The 16,604-nt window shown below is 42.2% G+C and overlaps 1 protein-coding gene across 10 annotated transcripts in view; it reads left to right on the plus strand.

The window, feature by feature from the left end:
• Nucleotides 1-1,890: 1,890 nt before the first annotated feature.
• Nucleotides 1,891-16,604, plus strand: part of LYN (LYN proto-oncogene, Src family tyrosine kinase) — a 46,413-nt gene continuing 31,699 nt past the window's right edge. For 2 of the 10 annotated variants that reach the window (XM_065668287.1, XM_065668295.1), the window contains exon 1: nt 1,891-2,434. Coding sequence is in view for 1 of the 10 variants with exons in the window: in XM_065668286.1 (XP_065524358.1) it covers nt 7,778-7,817 (40 nt within the window). In the remaining 9 variants the exon portion in view is untranslated. Of the gene's footprint in view, nt 2,435-2,458; nt 2,483-2,560; nt 2,664-7,777; nt 7,818-8,762; nt 9,074-16,604 lie in introns of those variants that run through there. The other 8 variants (XM_065668289.1, XM_065668293.1, XM_065668297.1 and 5 more) reach the window with 8 other exon arrangements.

The raw sequence follows: 16,604 nt of genomic DNA on the forward strand, positions 1-16,604 counted from the left end.
TTTTCTTTTTAAACATCTTTACATAAGTTTGGGGAAGGGAGAAAATATTTACCAACATTTTATTAATCGAACTTGAAGGAATTCTTTATAATATTTTTAGAGGCTGGTCTTACAGTAAGCATCTACAGGACATTATTTTAATCAATGATGTAATTCAAAGAAGAACTGTAATTCAAAGAAAACAGCCCTGTGGAGAAGGGCTTGGGGGTGTTGGTCGATGACAAACTTAACATGAGCCAGCTTCAGTGTGCGCTCACAGCCCAGAAAGCCAACCATATCCTGTGCTGCATCAAAAGGAGCGTGACCAGCAGGTCGAAGGAGGTGATCCTGCCCCTCTACTCTGCTCTTGTGAGACCTCACCTGGAGTATTGTGTGCAGTTCTGGTGTCCTCAACATAAAAAGGACATGGAACTGTTGGAACAAGTCCAGAGGAGGGCCACGAGGATGATCAGGGGACTGGAGCACCTCCTGTATGAAGACAGGCTGAGGAAGTTGGGGCTGTTCAGCCTGCAGAAGAATCACAGAATCACAGAATCCCAAGGGTTGGAAGGGACCTAAAAAGATCATCTAGTCCAACCCCCCTGCAAGAGCAGGGTAACCTACAGTACATCACACAGGAACTTGTCCAGGCGGGCCTTGAATATCTCCAGTGTAGGAGACTCCACAACCCCCCTGGGCAACCTGTTCCAGTGCTCTGTCACTCTTAAGAGAAGGCTGCATGGAGATCTCATAGCAGCCTTCCAGTACAGGGATGCTGGGGAGGGACTCTTCATTAGGGACTGTAGTGATAGGACAAGGGGTAATGGGCTCAAACTTAAACAGGGGAAGTTTAGATTGGATATAAGGAAGAAATTCTTTACTGTGAGGCTGGTGAGGCACTGGAATCGGTTGCCCAGGGAGGTTGTGAATGGTCCATCCCCGGCGCTGCTCAAGGCCAGGTTGGACAGAGCCTTGGGTAACATGGTCTAGTGTGAGATTTCCCTGCTCATGGCAGGAGGTTGGAACTAGATGATCTTAAGGTCCCTTCCAACCCTAACTATTCTATGATTCTAAGACAAGCAACTACTGCCCACTGCTTTTCAGAGCTCTGCAGATGCCCAGGGACATGTGGGACAGATTTAGATGTGACACATTACGGTCTGACTGCTTCTATGGGCTGAGTCTTACATGGGACAGAGGTAGTGGCTTGTGTGCTGGAGTCGCAGCCTTGAGACAAGACTGCAGCATATACTAGAGTGAAATGATCGTGTCAGCTGCATACCACCGTGAGTGGCAGGCCTTTCCATCAGTGCCAAAGATCTTGTACCTGGCATGACTTTGACTGTTTTTCTACTGAAATTCTGTCTCTGAAATCCCTGTGACCCAAACTCATCCAGGTGGTCTGGCAGTCCACACGCGACACCTTCGCTCCAGCTCTTGCAGAGCTTTTCAGCTGCATCCTCTGGGTGTTATGTCCATACTTTCACATTTCCTGTTTTGCTGACCTGTGAGGCTAGTAAAAAAAAAAAAAAAAAAAGGCAAAACAAACAAAAAAACCCCAACAAAAAACAACAACAACAACAACAAAAAAAAAGAAAAAAGGAAGGGAAAAAGAAAGATGAAAAGAAAAAAAGAGAACAGAAAAAAAGAGAAAAGTAAAAAAGAGGAAAATAAATAAAAAAAAAAAAACAAAAGATGAAAAAAAACCCACAATATAGAGACGGAAAAAAAAAAAAAAAAAAAAAAAGAAGAAAAAAAAAAAGGAAAAGAGATAACCTTACTTGTTCTTCCTTTTCTTCCAACCCAGCCTCTCATGGACCTGAGAAGTTGCTATAGGCGAGTTTTGGAGAAGTTAATGACTGTTAGGCTGTTGGTGGACTAAGACAGCCTTTTCTGCCTTTCCTCCCAGACTGTTTTATTTGGACGTAACTTTTAACGGGGGCCGGTTCTCCTCCTGAAGCTTGCTCTGGGGCACTCCCTCCTTGACAGCAGCAGCAGCTCTGCGGGCCCGGGGGCAGCCCGGCAGAGGCATACTCCCCGCATACCGGCGGCAGCTCCTGCCCCACTTCGCCCCGTTACAGCCTCCCTCGCTCCCCGGCTCAGGCTGTGGAGCGGCGCCCCGCCGCCGTCGTGCCGTGTGCCGGCAGCCACCCGCTCTCCGCAGCCAGCCTCTCCCTCTGTGCTCGCCCTTCGCTGCCCTAGCAGCCCCGCATGCAAATCGAGCCCAGCACCAGGAAGTAAGCGGAGCGGCTGCGAGCCAACTGCCGGCGCTCGGGCGAGGTTCCTCCGCCGGCTGCCCCCCTCTGCGGCCGGCGGGGAGCAGCACCGCGCCCCGCACGCACACCGAGCCCTCCCGGCCCCGCCGAGCGCCTGCCCGGGACACCCCTTTCTCTCCGAGCCCCGGCGGTAACCGTGGAGCTCATTCGCTGCCGGCTCAACTTTCGCACCCGGGCAAGTAAGTGCCTTCACCGGGTGGTAGCGCCGGGAGCGGGCGGCGGCGGCCGTAAGTAAGACCAGCGCTCCCGGCTTTCTGCCACGGGCGTGCACGGGGAGGGAGCGGAGGGTGCCCGGCCGGGCAGCGTCCGTGCCCCCGCCCCGGCGCGGTGGGTACAAGGTGCTTTCCGGGGCGGCTTGCCCTCGCTTCTGCCGCCCAGAGGAGGTGCTGCTGCCGTCTGACCCTGCCGGTAGGAATGGATGGGGTTTTAAAGGGAATATACGGCATTTGGGGAGCAAAAGAGAGAAATCGTTCTCAAAAGCCTGATTTACCTCTTGCCGCTTCTCCCGGCTTCTGCTGTGATCTTCAGGGCTCGGGTGCCTTCTGGCTGCTTGTTGCCGGAAAGCATGTAATATTAGCCGATCAAAGACTGCACTCAGTGCCTCAAGCCAAGGCAGTAGCCTTGACTTAGGAGAAACGATGTTGCCTCTGGGTATTCCTTCTTAACACCGTTTTTTCTAGGAGAGTGATTCCTGGAGCGTCTTACAAGTTCAAGCTGCTTCCTCTTGACTGTGTGCTCAAAAACACCTTAGCTTAAAAGAAAAAAGGAGAAAATGGTCTTGCGATGTTTGATGCATGGTGTTGCTTGCTGGCTGCTATTGTAACAGTACTATATGCCTGAGGAATGGTCTTGAGGGGTTTTCTTCCAGTTTTAATGTAGGATCTGAAAGTCAGGCTAGGTCTCTAGCTGATGTTGTACCTTCAGTAAAGCAGTTAAGAGTTTCTCTTGAAATGACATCTTTTATCTGTTTGTAGGGAATGGGTTTGCAAGAACTCATCTTGCTGCTTCGCTCCCCTCTGTTGGCACTGAAGACCGAATTGATTAACACTTAAAACTTGTTTAGCCAGATCACGTTACTGCTGATACACACAGGGAGCACAAAGGTTACTTAAAATGCTTACTGTATTGTTTCAGCTGAAACCCCAACTTAATATCCCATCTCTTGCTTTTCATTCCCACCTTTGAAAAAAAGAGGCAGCCTGACCAATCTTACCATATTTTAGCCCATCGTAATACAAAATAGAAATTGCATTTTCTTATTGTGATGATACAGAGTACCTGGGAGACTTTAGTAATTTCAGAATCTTAATGCTAGTTGCAAGTATCTGTAAAGTATGAGTGCCATGTAGATAAGTCGTAGTAGCACTAAAGAGTTATTAAAAAACCAACCACACAACCAAACAAACAAAAAAAAAGAGAAAGGTATTTGTTGGGAAATTACAAAGTTACGTTGGGAAGATGTCGCTCAGTTTTTCAGAAGGGATAGTCAAATTGTGCTTGCGTGAGTTGTTTCCGACCCAATATTGAATGTGGAGTAAGTGCTACTTACCTTTTCTGTGGTGGGACTTTGTATCCCTACGATAGCACTGAAAGTATGGGTGAGAAAAAAAATCTAAGAGCTTTCTATGAAAAAGCAGCAACAGGCTAGAAATCAGGTACTGTTATAGGGTGTTATGAAATCTTGAGCAAGGTTAAAATTAATGAACTCTTGAGATCAACAGATGTCTCATTCGATGGATCCCTTCTGAGATTCATAGCTTTTTGCTTTCTCCATTTCAACTTGGTGAGCTACAGACTAGGTAGAGTTCTTGATTCAATAGCATAAATACCTATTCTGTGTGCTATTGAGATGCATATTTTGTCTTAACCATAATGGTGTAGATCAGTGTAGAGCTTTGTTTGTAACTTGGAGTTATTCAGCTTTTTTCCTGGGGTTTGGAGTGGATTTTTTTGTTTGTTTGTTTTATTTGAGTAAATAAGTTGAGGTTTTTTGTTTCCTGTATAAATATATAAAAGACATGGTAAGGCTTAGGCCTTTTCTTGTAAGTTCCTTGGGCAATGGAGTTGCACAATGACTTCTGCTGACAATGCAATGAATTATGAAACTTTTGCATAAAAACCCCATTGCCTTTATGATGTTTAATATTCCTGGTTTTAATGTTACCCATTCAAGAGAGTTTCCATAAATGTGAAATTCTTTCTTGCGTGTATTTATGAAAATGTAAGAATTAATAAATGTTTAAGTAACTCTTTCATAATACTTTTTACCCCCATTTTGTCTCTAATGGAAGTGAGCTATCTTCCTTTGGCCTTGGTGGCTCTTGTAAGATAAGTGGCATCACAGAACAGCAAGTGTTACGGGGAAGTTCCTAAAACAGGCAATGAAAAAGGCCTAAGGTCCTCCTGGCTCAGCTTAGTACCAGATCTTCAGTGGGGTGGCTCACAAGCCTGTCTTGTGCTGCACATCAGAGAGCAGCATTTGGCCTCTGCAGCTATTCAGAGAAGTTTATGAACTGCAGTATTTAAGCCGAGATGTGATTCCATTTCTGTCACAAAAATGAGATGTTTTCCTACCTGTATTTTGCATGATATTTAGAACCTTAATGGGCATCTTTGAGGTTTTTGAATGGAAAGATATTGACCGTGAAGCAATTTTCATTTTTTGTAGAGAGCTAGGTGGTGAGGTCTTTCCTCCCTTCTGTTATATGCATATGCTGCGTGACTTTATTTCTTGTGTCCAGGGAATTGTAGAGCCACGTTTACCCTCAGGGCTCAAGGGGCCCTTTGGAAAACTGAATGAACACAGAAAACAAGCAGATGAGGAGTAACTGATTAAATAAAGGCATGGGGTGGGCATTAGTTGCAGACTAGGATTCCCAGTGCTCTGGTCTTAGTAGCATGGCTGTACAGAGTTGGATTTCTACAGCACCAGTGATGCCTGAAGGATGTGAGCTGTCACATAGTAATGCAAGGAATGGGAGGAGAATCCATTGGATGGGGACCCTGAGAGCTTGGGGAGCTTGGTGTGCAGTAGGTGATATTTCCTTCTGAAGCTGTGGAGCCAAGTGTGTAAATAATTGCACCAAAGCACATGACTCTGTTAAGTAATATTTATTGTTATTTTACCCCTATAGGATTTCTGTTGCTAAGAACAGCTTCATTCTGATGAAGAACCAGTGCCCTGCTGAGAATTAGGATTTTTCTCCTGCTGATTGTATTCCTACTTCCTATTTCTCCCATTTACTTGTGTCCCCTCTTTCATGAGAGTGTAGGAATGCTAGAGATGGTATAGAGAGAAAGGCTTCCAGACTTGACGAGACATGCCACAGGAAACAGTGCAGATAAAATTGTAGAGTTACATTCATACGGAGACAGTCTTTAGTGAAGCATAAAAGGAGAAGGGGACCGCCATACTGTAAACCGTACTGGTACCTTCTCAAAGAAATCAGCTTCTACTAATAAAAGGCAAATGCAATGTAACTGTCCTTAGTGTGACTTAAACTTAATTGTCCTTTAGGGAAGGATGGAAAGGGCTGTGCTTTCATGTTTATTTTTGCCTGATTCAAATACATTTCCTGTTGACATTGTCATTAACTGCTGTAATTTCCGAGGCTGAATCACTCACGGTCATGTTCGGCATCTTTCCTGAAAACGTGGGTTCACAGAACAAAATGCAAAGGCAGAATTCACCTTGTGTTGGAAGCATTTCCTCCAGATATTTATAAGTTACTTGTATTAGTTATGTGCCCTAAGGAACTACCCATAGAGGCAAACAGATCAGTTATTTGTGTCAGCTGAACGTCAGAAGAGAGATGGCATTTTGACAATAACACTTTTCTGGGGAGAGAAGGAGGAAACCAGGAAAAGGCGAAGGGGGAAAATCAGTAGATCTCATTTCTCTGGGGGAAAAAGGATAGACTAGCACCATTCAGGCCAGTATTTGCCATCCCTTAGGTCAGTATTGTCTATCTTTTTCAAACTCCTGGCATCTTAAGTATCTACAATTGGTTCCTGTGTTTGCGCAGCATGCTATCTTACTTCTTCAGTTCAAAGGACTCAAATGATAAACAGTCTGAACAATGCGTCCTTCTTCCTCTATGGTCTCTGCTACATGTAGCATGAGGCTACTTCTTCCTGTCTAAATTGTGGTTGATATGTTGTAGAATTTGCTACTTCAGTTTTCAAATGCTTGCTTTTTACTGTGCACATTCTTGTGACCAAGCTATTTCTTGAAAGTGCCTGTGAAAGCAAGTTGTGTGATCTTAAACTGAAAAATGTGATAGCTTACCACAGGGGTTGAAGTATGGGATGCAGCTGTACTTCTGGAATGGTGTTTTCCGCAGCTTTCTCTATTTTAGAGTGCTACTGGAATTCTGGACATGATAAAGCTTGGAGGGAATGGACTCCCTCTGGGATACGTTCTTAACTACTCCTTTGTTGGCTTAGCAGAAAGCCATTTCAGGAAGTTCGTCAACAAAAACATAGTCTGTTAAGTGGGTTTTCTGATGTGACATCTGTAATATATTGCTTTGCCTTTCATGTTTCCTTCATTACTTTTTACAGATACATGTATACGGACCTTTTTGATCATTTTTTGGATGAAATCTTATTCAAGCTTGTTCTTGGGCATAAACCGAAACAGTATGATGTTACAGGAGTTAGCGCAGAAGTGTATTTGGCTGCTAAGCAGGTTTGTTCTTTCCATTTATGACTGTACTAAGGACTATGAGCAAAATAAGTATGAAAAGGTAAAGAGTATGCTTAAGTGAATTCCTGCCTAATGAAAATGTATTTATAAATCAGCAGGTTCAAACTAGACCAAGTTTTACTCTATTCAGATAGAGACAATATTTCCCGGTAGTATCACCTGAGTAAGAAAAGATGTGGATAATATTGCATCTAGTGTATTTATTGAAATTGCCTGCTTGAGTATCCCTTGCCAGCAACATGAGGTTTACAGACATTAGATCCAGTGGACAGAAAATGGTTTTCTCTAGGGCAGTCTTATCTTTACCATGTGTCTTAATGGGATCTCTAAAACCCTTCAGTAAGTGCCTTGGGGTGGCTGTGATTCAGGTATGAATGGATGAGAGCTGGAGCACATGGTTAAGTGATTGCCAGAGCTGGTGTCAGTGCCACTGAGGAAATGAAAGTTTTCGGTAAACACACAGGAAGGGGATGGGCAGGAGAAAGAGGAAATCCTATGTTGGATATCCTGGGTTCAACTTGTTCAAAATATATTGTGAAGTTCATTTGAACGTGCCATTATGGTGTAGCAGAACATGTAGATGGTTTTCAAAGTACACTTTTGTAACTACAGAGCTACTGTTGCAAAAGATCTGCTAAACTATGCAAAGGCTAGAGGAAAGCCTTGCAGTAAGTGAGGGGTGTGGGAAAAGTTGCCTTTTAAGCAACTCTCCAGCTGTATTGCTGGTGTGGCACTTTGTCTTCCTTTTTCTATATTGTGCGGTCTTTGCTCTTGTCACTGATTTCCAGCTGTGTCTGCGCTGGCTGTGAGAGAGATGGCAGCAGCTGTCCTGGCACCAGTGGAGAAGCACTGGGGTATGTTGAGGTGAATGCTAAGCCCATTTCTCTTGGCATGTAGATGGTTTCTGCTAGGCAGGCTGTGCACAGCAGTACTGGTAGGCCTGACCAGGAGAGCTTGTCTCTTCTGAAAATCTCACACTAAATTTCCTTGGTAACAGTTCCCATCCTTCTGCCCATGATGCTCACCAGTGTGTCTGAGTCTTAGAGCCGTACTGCTTCAAATGTCTTTATTAGTAACAATGTGCTGGTTGTTTGTGGCTGTTTCTTCCCAATTTTCAGGAGAAAGCCATGTTTTGGTCTTTATCCTGCTGTAGCAATGCACCCTACGGCTGCTTCCTTCTCCAACATATTCTGTTGTTTCTTTCTCTCCAGCTTTGTCTTCAGGACTGTCAGTGATATAAGCTGTTTATTTCATCTCTGGACCTAGATGTCTGTGCAGCAATGGTTTTTTTTCCCCTTCCAGAAAAATAAGCCTCAGCAACTTTCATAGCCTACAATTTGCAATCTACTTGTGCTACCTTATCAGTGAATATGTGCCTTGAAATATGTGCTCCCAGCCTCTCGAGGAGGTGTGAAGTCCAATGAAGTACCAACCTGGCAGTACTGACATGGTATTCACAGTGTTTTAAGAAGCCTTTGTACTTTGTAGCTTTGTACTTTTATAGATGGCCAGCAAGACTGTCCTACCTAGAGTATGTATTATATGTAGGTATAATCTCTCTTCAGACAACCACTGTTGGTGGTTGATTTTAAATGGTGACCTCAACCTGTCTTGAAGCAGGTTAGTTTCTATCTATCTTGAAAATGGTCGGTGTGGGTTGTCTGCTGCCCCTTTGTCTGCCATTCTGCGATGTTGCATCAACCTTCTCTGGTCAAGTTTCATTTCTGTTTTATGTGCGAGATCTTCCTGTCCTTTGTAGTGGCACATGTAAAAGATTTTTGAACCAGTGTTGACCCTCCTTGTACATACATCTGGTTCAGTGAAGCAGGACTTGGATTTATCAGCATGTGTGCTGGCCTGTGAAGAAGAAACCAAGGCTTGGTACCGTGAAGGTGCGGAGCTAAGGTGACAGCTCTTATTCCAGGATTTCAGTGCTGTGCTCCTCAGCACTGGCATGCCCCATATGCTCTGTCCCCACAGAAAGTGAAACTTCAGAAATTTAGCTTTCAGAAGGCAGTGCAAGTTTTGATGAACCAACTTGAGCAGAGCCAGCACCAGCAGAAAAGAGATTTGGCTGGTGAAGTGAACAAGTGAGAGAACGGTGCTTCAGGTGAGATGTTTCTGCTCTCAATGGCGCATTTAAGCAGGGCTGAGGGCATTGGGTGCAAGTGTCAGAAAATGCAAAATTCAGCATTTGAATAGCTGATTTGAATCCAAGGTCAGAACAGTATTCTCTTCTGTAATGTATTTGAGTATGTACAGTGTCAGTCTTCTTGCTGGGTTTAGATGGGTAAAAAGTCCTTTCGCTTGCTCTTGCAATAAAAGCAAAAATATCAATATGCTTGGCATGGTATGATGCAGAAGAGTAATTTCTCCTTTGAGCAGAGAATGCGGTTTCAGTGATGTGACTATATATTTTGTTACGTGTTTTGTATCTTGTCATACTGATTGAGAAAATGTGCTTTCCTAGGGACCCTAATTGTCTCTACCCCATTACTTATTATCCTTTACATTCTTATTTGATTTTTTTTTCTTCTTTCATCTCTCTGCTTCTGCAGCCTTCCCTCTTCATTCATTTCTCATCATCAAGCTGATTTCTGACTTAGCAGGGATTCAGCCTCCTCTCCTATGCCTTTTCTCATATGGCTTTCATATGGTCCTGAGAACTTGATTGCATGGCCAACAATGAAGCAGTCTTATGGATTTTTAAAACATCTTCTTTGCACAATGCTGAATTTTGTGGAATTCAATTGTAAGTTCATTGTGGACTCATTACGGTTCTGAAACAAACTTGGGCAACCATTGTGAACACTGATTTATTCTTATTTCTTGCTTGGGAAGTTAGCTGCATGCACCGTGAGTGCCACAGTCACATATAAACAGTGGGGCTTGAGCATAGTTTAAGATGTTTTGGTTAGGTACAGTGTAATCACATGGTCTGCTTATGAGCTGGAGGTTTGATATTTGAAGTTACAAAGGTTATAAACTTTAATGAGCAGCCAGTATGATTGTAGAAATCATGCTATGAAATTCTTGCAGTTTGCAGTATGAACATTAAAATACTTCTTGTCACGAACTTCCAGTTTACTGTGTGTTTAAATCTGCCAAAATTATCAAGCATGGTGCCCTACTCTTTAAGGTCTGTGTCCTGTATCATATGTAGAAAGTCCTGATATGAGTCTCTCAAAGCCTGTAGAGCTCCTGAAAGTTGTGTGCAGTCACTTACAAGATCAGAGCCTAGTTCAGTGGAACTGGCTATGGTTGTAACTGCTAGTCTTCATCTGCTATCAACTGCAAGGCTTTTGACCGTTAAGTAGGACTAGAAAAACAGCAAGTACTAAATACTGTGCAATCCAGTTATGATACATCGTGAATACAGTAATGTTGGTTGTTTTCAGAAAGCAAGAGATGCTAAGGCAAAGTCAAAATAGTAGCAGTGGTCAAAGTATTAATCAGTTTCTGAAAATGAAATAAATTAACATACTGAGCAAATGCAACAAGTCAGTCCTCTACTCAGAACTTCTGTTTACTGTAGAATGACTTCTCTCAAATATAAAAGTCAATATTCATGCATAGCTGCTGTTCTGGTGATTTGGAGAACTCTGTGTTCATCCTTGCCCTTGAAAAAGACTATCTGCAAAGACACATGTTTAAAATGCAAGGTTTCTAGTTCTCCCTTAGAGCATTTCAAGCAGGAGCAATCAAGTGAACCGTCACACCAGCTATTCATATCCATCTCTCAAAAGAGAGTTTCCAGGTTCCCACTCTGACTCCTCTCTAAAAATAGAATGTAAAATATTTTTAATTTTGGTTAACTGCAGGGAAACGTCTTATTCATGTGTGAAACAAATGTGAAAAGCATACTTAGAAACTTGGGTGTTAATTCTTACTCCGTGTTCATTCAGTGACGAATTTCCTTTTACACTCTTACTGTCACCACAGCTTGAGCATGTAGTTGCACAAGGCTATAGTTAAAGGGTATTTCTGTTTTTACATGTCAGGCTTTCACACCTGAACCAGTAGCAATTTGCAGTCCTTCAGGATGTGTTAGGTAGGTTTATACAGAGTGTACCTGTATCTGTTAAAACCGCCCTGATCTTAAGGATTTAATCTAAAAACCTCCAAAAATTGCTAATGATATAGCTGTTTTAGTTTTATTTATCAGATTTGCAGCAAACTGGTGCTTCAGACAGTACATTTTGGTGCCCCCACATGTACCCCAAATTGCAGCAGTTGTTTTGAACCATTTACTAAGCTGGGTGGGAATTCAACTGGAAGCTGAAAGCTGCAGAACCTGGAGTACAGTCTTACACCCTTGAAGTTAAGGGAGGTTCTGCTACTTAAATCAGCGAGAACAAGGTGGTTCCTCACAGGAATACTTACATGGTTAGTGCTTAGTGTTCTAGTATCCCTGCAAAGATTAATTATTACAGGGCTTCATTTCTGCTGGTGTAATTTACTGGCAATGGACTCAGCACTCTCTGATTACTTTATTTTGAGAACTCTTGCAACTTCCTCTTCCAACTTAAGTAAGCTTGTCCAAGGTTTGCAAACTTCCAGGAGGAACTAGGCTCTGAGTAAGAGTGTTAGCCCACTCAGCATGATTGATGTAACGCCAGATTTTCATCTGAGCTTAGATTCATTCTCAAATCCATATTGCATACCCCAGTACAGTGGCCTGTGTACAGGTAATGAAACATAAAATAGTCTGCTGAAGAAGTAACTCTTTTTCTGCAGCTGGATTAAATGCTGGTATTTGAAGAGGATGGTAAAAAAAAATCTAGTTTTCTTTTGTGAAATTCAGTGTTTTAGATGGGTGCCCAAGGCATACCATGATGCTATTGTAACAAGAATACTATGTATAAGTTGCAAGCTTGGTCATGAGTGTGTGTCTGTTTAAATGTGAACTGACTGAAGAGGAAGAAGCCCTCTGACCAATGGAACTGGATGGTAAATGCAGCATGTAAGGCTTATAATAATTATGTATTCCATGGGCATACGGTTAGCTGAATTTGAGGAAACAAAAGCTAATATGTACTAATGATCTATGCCCTCTTTTCCCCGTTTATTAAACACACTGAAAGCAGAAGATAAACCTAAAGGAGAAGCATTATACTTTCTATGAGGTCACCCTTAAAACCTTCATCGGGGCTTGTTGGCTGTGAGTTTTCTTCCTCTTATGTTTTCATAGGCATGTTGTGATACTTTCATGCTTTTTGAGTGGGTTTTAATTACAGGCACATCTCAGAGCAAGAGATCACATCTGCAAAAGGCTCTTTATTGCCAGCAACATCTTTAACTAGTTGAAGATGTTAATAAATAGCCATCTACCCTTAGCCATAGCAGCTATTAATGATTCTTCCTAACAGATGTCCTGTTAACATATTCATCTTGGCATGTGGAGGTTCAGCATTAGGCTGCATTACTTGAATGAGATGAAGGTTTCAAGTATCAGCTGCTACCCTGCAAGTCGACATTCCTATTGCCTCTCTGGAGGAGGTGGAAAGAGTGATAAATTTCAGTTGATGACCTAGTTGGGGTATAGTCTGGTGATGATATTAAAGAGACACATTAGTTTTCCCTAACTCAGTGGACGTTAGTAACCCACTCATTTCATGCCATGTTGTCTTCTGAGGCTCAGTGATGCAGGGAGAATCTAGCTCTCATTTCTCTTTCATGTATCACATAATGAATGCAGTCATTGGGTACTGCAAACTAGCTCATGCGGGGCCACTTTTTTAGTTGGTGTGATTTGTTTGAGTCGCTGTGCCTTTGGTTTCAAGTGCATTGATGGGTAGGTTGAAATCAACACCTGTGTAATACCGCCGTGTGTATGAACTAGGCTGTTAGGACTGATATAGAGAAGTCCTTGTTGCGTGCTTCTGATTTACATCTTGTTTTGGAAGGCAAAGTGTGTGTGTGTGTGTGTGAAGGAGAAGGAGAGAGTGAGGAGCTAGGTAAGTACTGCTGGGAGTGAAGAAGGTTGGGTCCCACATCTGTGCTTTCCAAAGAAACTGTGAGAAGCTTGTCCTGCCCTTCCATCGCATCGCTTGTTGTGAGGATGATGTCATATGGGCTACTCCTGGACCTCACTCCAGCACCTTATCGTTTTTATGGAGAGTTTCTAATTTTACTATGCCACAGTGATTGCTCTAGTAATTAAAAAGGGAGAGGAGAAGGCTCCTTATACTACTGGTAGACATGGACATCTATAAAGCTCAGGGTAATGCTAGACTACTGAAACTCAGCACACTGCCGTTATTGGCCAAAGTCATCAATTTAAAGCTGAAAAAATTGTGTGTGCGTCATAGATACACTCAGCTTGGAATGTAGATATAGTCCTTGGGATTTGCTAGGTGGAGTGAGATAACTTCCTAATACTTAGGAAAAACGCTGATCCTCTTCAGTGTAGTGGTTTGGCCAAATTTCCTCTGGAAATGGGGATTTGGTTATATGGAGCCGCTGTTTGTCATTACTGAGGTTTTTTACCAGTGAAGAAAATTATGTTTTTACTTACAGTTTGCATGACACTTTTAAGTCTGTGAAGTATTTTAGGAACCTTCCCTTTAAGTTAGTTAACATGTTGGTACAGTTTCTTTTCTATCTCATATGATTCTTTTGAAGAATTTGAGGAGTATTTATTCTGTTATGTCAAATTAAGATGTTATTTGACCTTTTCCCCTATCTTCAGAAGATACAGTACAGTGGAAAAAAGTTGAGGAAATGGAAGATGTGGTTGCCTGAGGGCTGGTGAATTAATTCGTTGTTGATATTGATTCAAAATTCTGGAGGATACAGTTGAGGCAAATGATTGTAATAAAATGAAGTGAGTGTTACAAGGTCAGAAAACAGATGTTAGCTTAATGTAAGACATGGATTAAAAATAGTACCAAAAATACTGACCACGTGAATCTGGAACAATGTCAGAATATATAAAGTCTATTATGCAGTGTTAACAAAATTACAATCTTGTGTGGATTAACTTTCTTGTGTTTTGGTATTTTTCTTCAATTGAATAAGCAAGGATTAGTAGTTTTGTGTAAATTATATTCTGCTTCATTTCAGTGTAATGTTTTGTTTCAGGGTTTTATTTTCGTCCCTTTGCAAGCATTATAACATTATTGTACTACCACAATGGCGTTTGTCATTTTCAGTGTTTCTTTTTATTTTTTTTAATTTTATATTTTTTCACTACTGCCAAAATTCCTGCTTGAAACCAAGCTTTTACAGTTGTGGTTCATTTACAGAAAAATAAAAGATGCTTCTTTCTTGATCAAGGCCTCCCACCCCTCTTAGAGCTACCTTTCAAGTTATCAACTATGATGATATGTATTATACGTGTTCTCATATATGAGTTCCAACAAAGTTTGTGGATCACTTAGCTGAGCACTGAATAAACTTATCCTCTCCCTGCAGACTTAAAGGCAAAGCAGGCAAAGGTTTGGCTGTGGATTAGAATAATTTGAATGTAGAAAACTGTTTACCTGAACTGATACAGTTAGTTTTACCAAAGCACTCCTATATTAAAAGTTGCAGAGGGAAGTACATAAGCCTCAAACCTCACCTGATTTCTGTATAGCTCTGTTGGACATCTTCATACTTGGAAGTCTGCGATGTGATAACTTAAGTCACTTATTTTCCATTTAGTATATCAATGTGTAAATTGATGTTGGTTATTGCACAGCTAAAATGCTGGGTCTAGTAAGCAGAAAAACAATGGGGTGGTATAGGAGGAAAGGTTTTTCCTTGTATGATGCAATTGTGCTGTTCAGAATGGGTTTGCCTTTCCCAGAAACACATCAGTAAGGCATCGATCTAACAACTCCAGGTGTTTTTTCTGAGCAGAAGCCTCCTTTTCTTATGCCAGGTCTTGAGAGGTTTTTGCTGTATGGTGTATTGCACGGTCCACTTCCACTGTAGTCAGATGGCAGCACACTTTTTTCCCTGTTCTAACCTAAATTTTTATTAAAAAAAAAAAAGTTTACATTAGGAATTGGACTTGAGTTATGAATGTTGCAGAGTCCTACCTGTGATTTCAATATGCAGGCCAATGTGGGAAAGGAAAACAGGGCACCAAAGAATGGAAGAATGAGTGTCAAGAATGTCTATGAGGGCAGTGGTCAGCTTGGTAATGAGCTCTAGAAAGGTATCTATCTGCCAATCCAGACTGATTTAGTTGGATGGAGATACTGGTGTGCTGACGTTGGGAATCTGGGCTCTGAAGAGAAGGAGCAGAAATACTGGTGCAGGGCTTAAAACTGAATGTTGCAGAGGAAGTAGAAATGTGAAGGATTTATAACCATTGCAGGAATGCCGGTGTTGGGGAGCATGAAGGTGATAGGGTGATACTTTCTGTAACTGATAAAGGAAAACATTAAAAAAAAAAAAAGCTGAGATAGCATGGACAAAGTAGAATTTGTCTTGGTCACAATTGCTAAGGAAGGAGTTGTGAAAGATGAACAGGGTAGTGGTGACTGTCTGCTGCGCTTCCCCAAACTCTTGGTAAGAGCTCTTTCTGTTGCCTAATGTTACATAGCGCTACATTGAGACTTTTTTTCTGTAGTAGTTTCATTTGCAATTAAAAAATAGGAGTCCGTTTGTGATGTTGGGAGGGATTAGAAACACAGGTGGCTGAGAATGTCATGCAGAAAGGATGGTCTGCCTGAATAATGGGGAGAAATTTAATACTGGAGTGTAACGTCAAGCCGCTGGAGATACGAAAATCTTCTGTGACAACAGTTTGCCATTATGAAAATGAGACAAACTCTAATGTCTTAGCAGATCGCAAGGTGATTATAAAAGGCTAGTGTGATGGAAGTGTGAAAACAAGAAATGAATTTCTGGAATTTATTGGGCAACATATTTCTGTAGGTGGAAGAAATATTAATATCGTTTGCTGCAAGGCATTGCTCAAAGTCATCGTGGAACACCTGACCAACTCCATCCTTCTGTTCTTAAGAGGGATGAGTTCAAGCTGAAACAGATGTGAAAGGCTCCCAGGATAACCAGTGAAAATGGAAAGGCCTGAGGTGGCTTGGGCATTAAAGCCTAGAAAAGACTGAAAGAGATGTGACATCTTCCTAATTGCCTGTGAGGATGAAGGGCTAAATGCCATTACTGGCCCCTGAAAGTGCTTAAGACTCAGAATTACAAGACAGCTTCCAAGCCAAGTGAAGTTCTGAAACTCTTCAGCAACAGTATTTTGTTCTAGCCACACACCCCCCGACCGCCCCCCCCCCCCCCCGCCCCGGGCACCCATTAAGCTCTCTAGGAAAGGAGCATGGCAAACTTCATCCTCAGCTTGTGTGATGCGATCATGCTGCTTAGAATGGGTCTTCCTTTCCCAGAAAGTAGTTTTTTGTCCTGTGCTCTAATCAGGGGTGATAAACTAGATAGATCTGCTGTCTTGCTGTGATACAAGTGCGCGCTTGGACAATATGAGGGTTTGATTTAAATAAGTTTGAGACATCCCTGACCAGTGTTCAAGGCCAGGCTCGATCTTCTAGTGGAAGATGTCCCTGCTAATGGCAGGGGGTTGGAACTGGATGTCTTTGAAGTCCTTTCCAATCCAAACCATCCTATGATTCCATGATCTATGAAGTCTCACAGTAAAATGTTTGTTGCATGCTTTTCCATTACAG

The sequence above is a fragment of the Lathamus discolor genome, chromosome 2 (assembly GCF_037157495.1).
Source record: "Lathamus discolor isolate bLatDis1 chromosome 2, bLatDis1.hap1, whole genome shotgun sequence".
In the NCBI taxonomy this organism is placed as follows: Eukaryota; Metazoa; Chordata; class Aves; order Psittaciformes; family Psittacidae; genus Lathamus; species Lathamus discolor.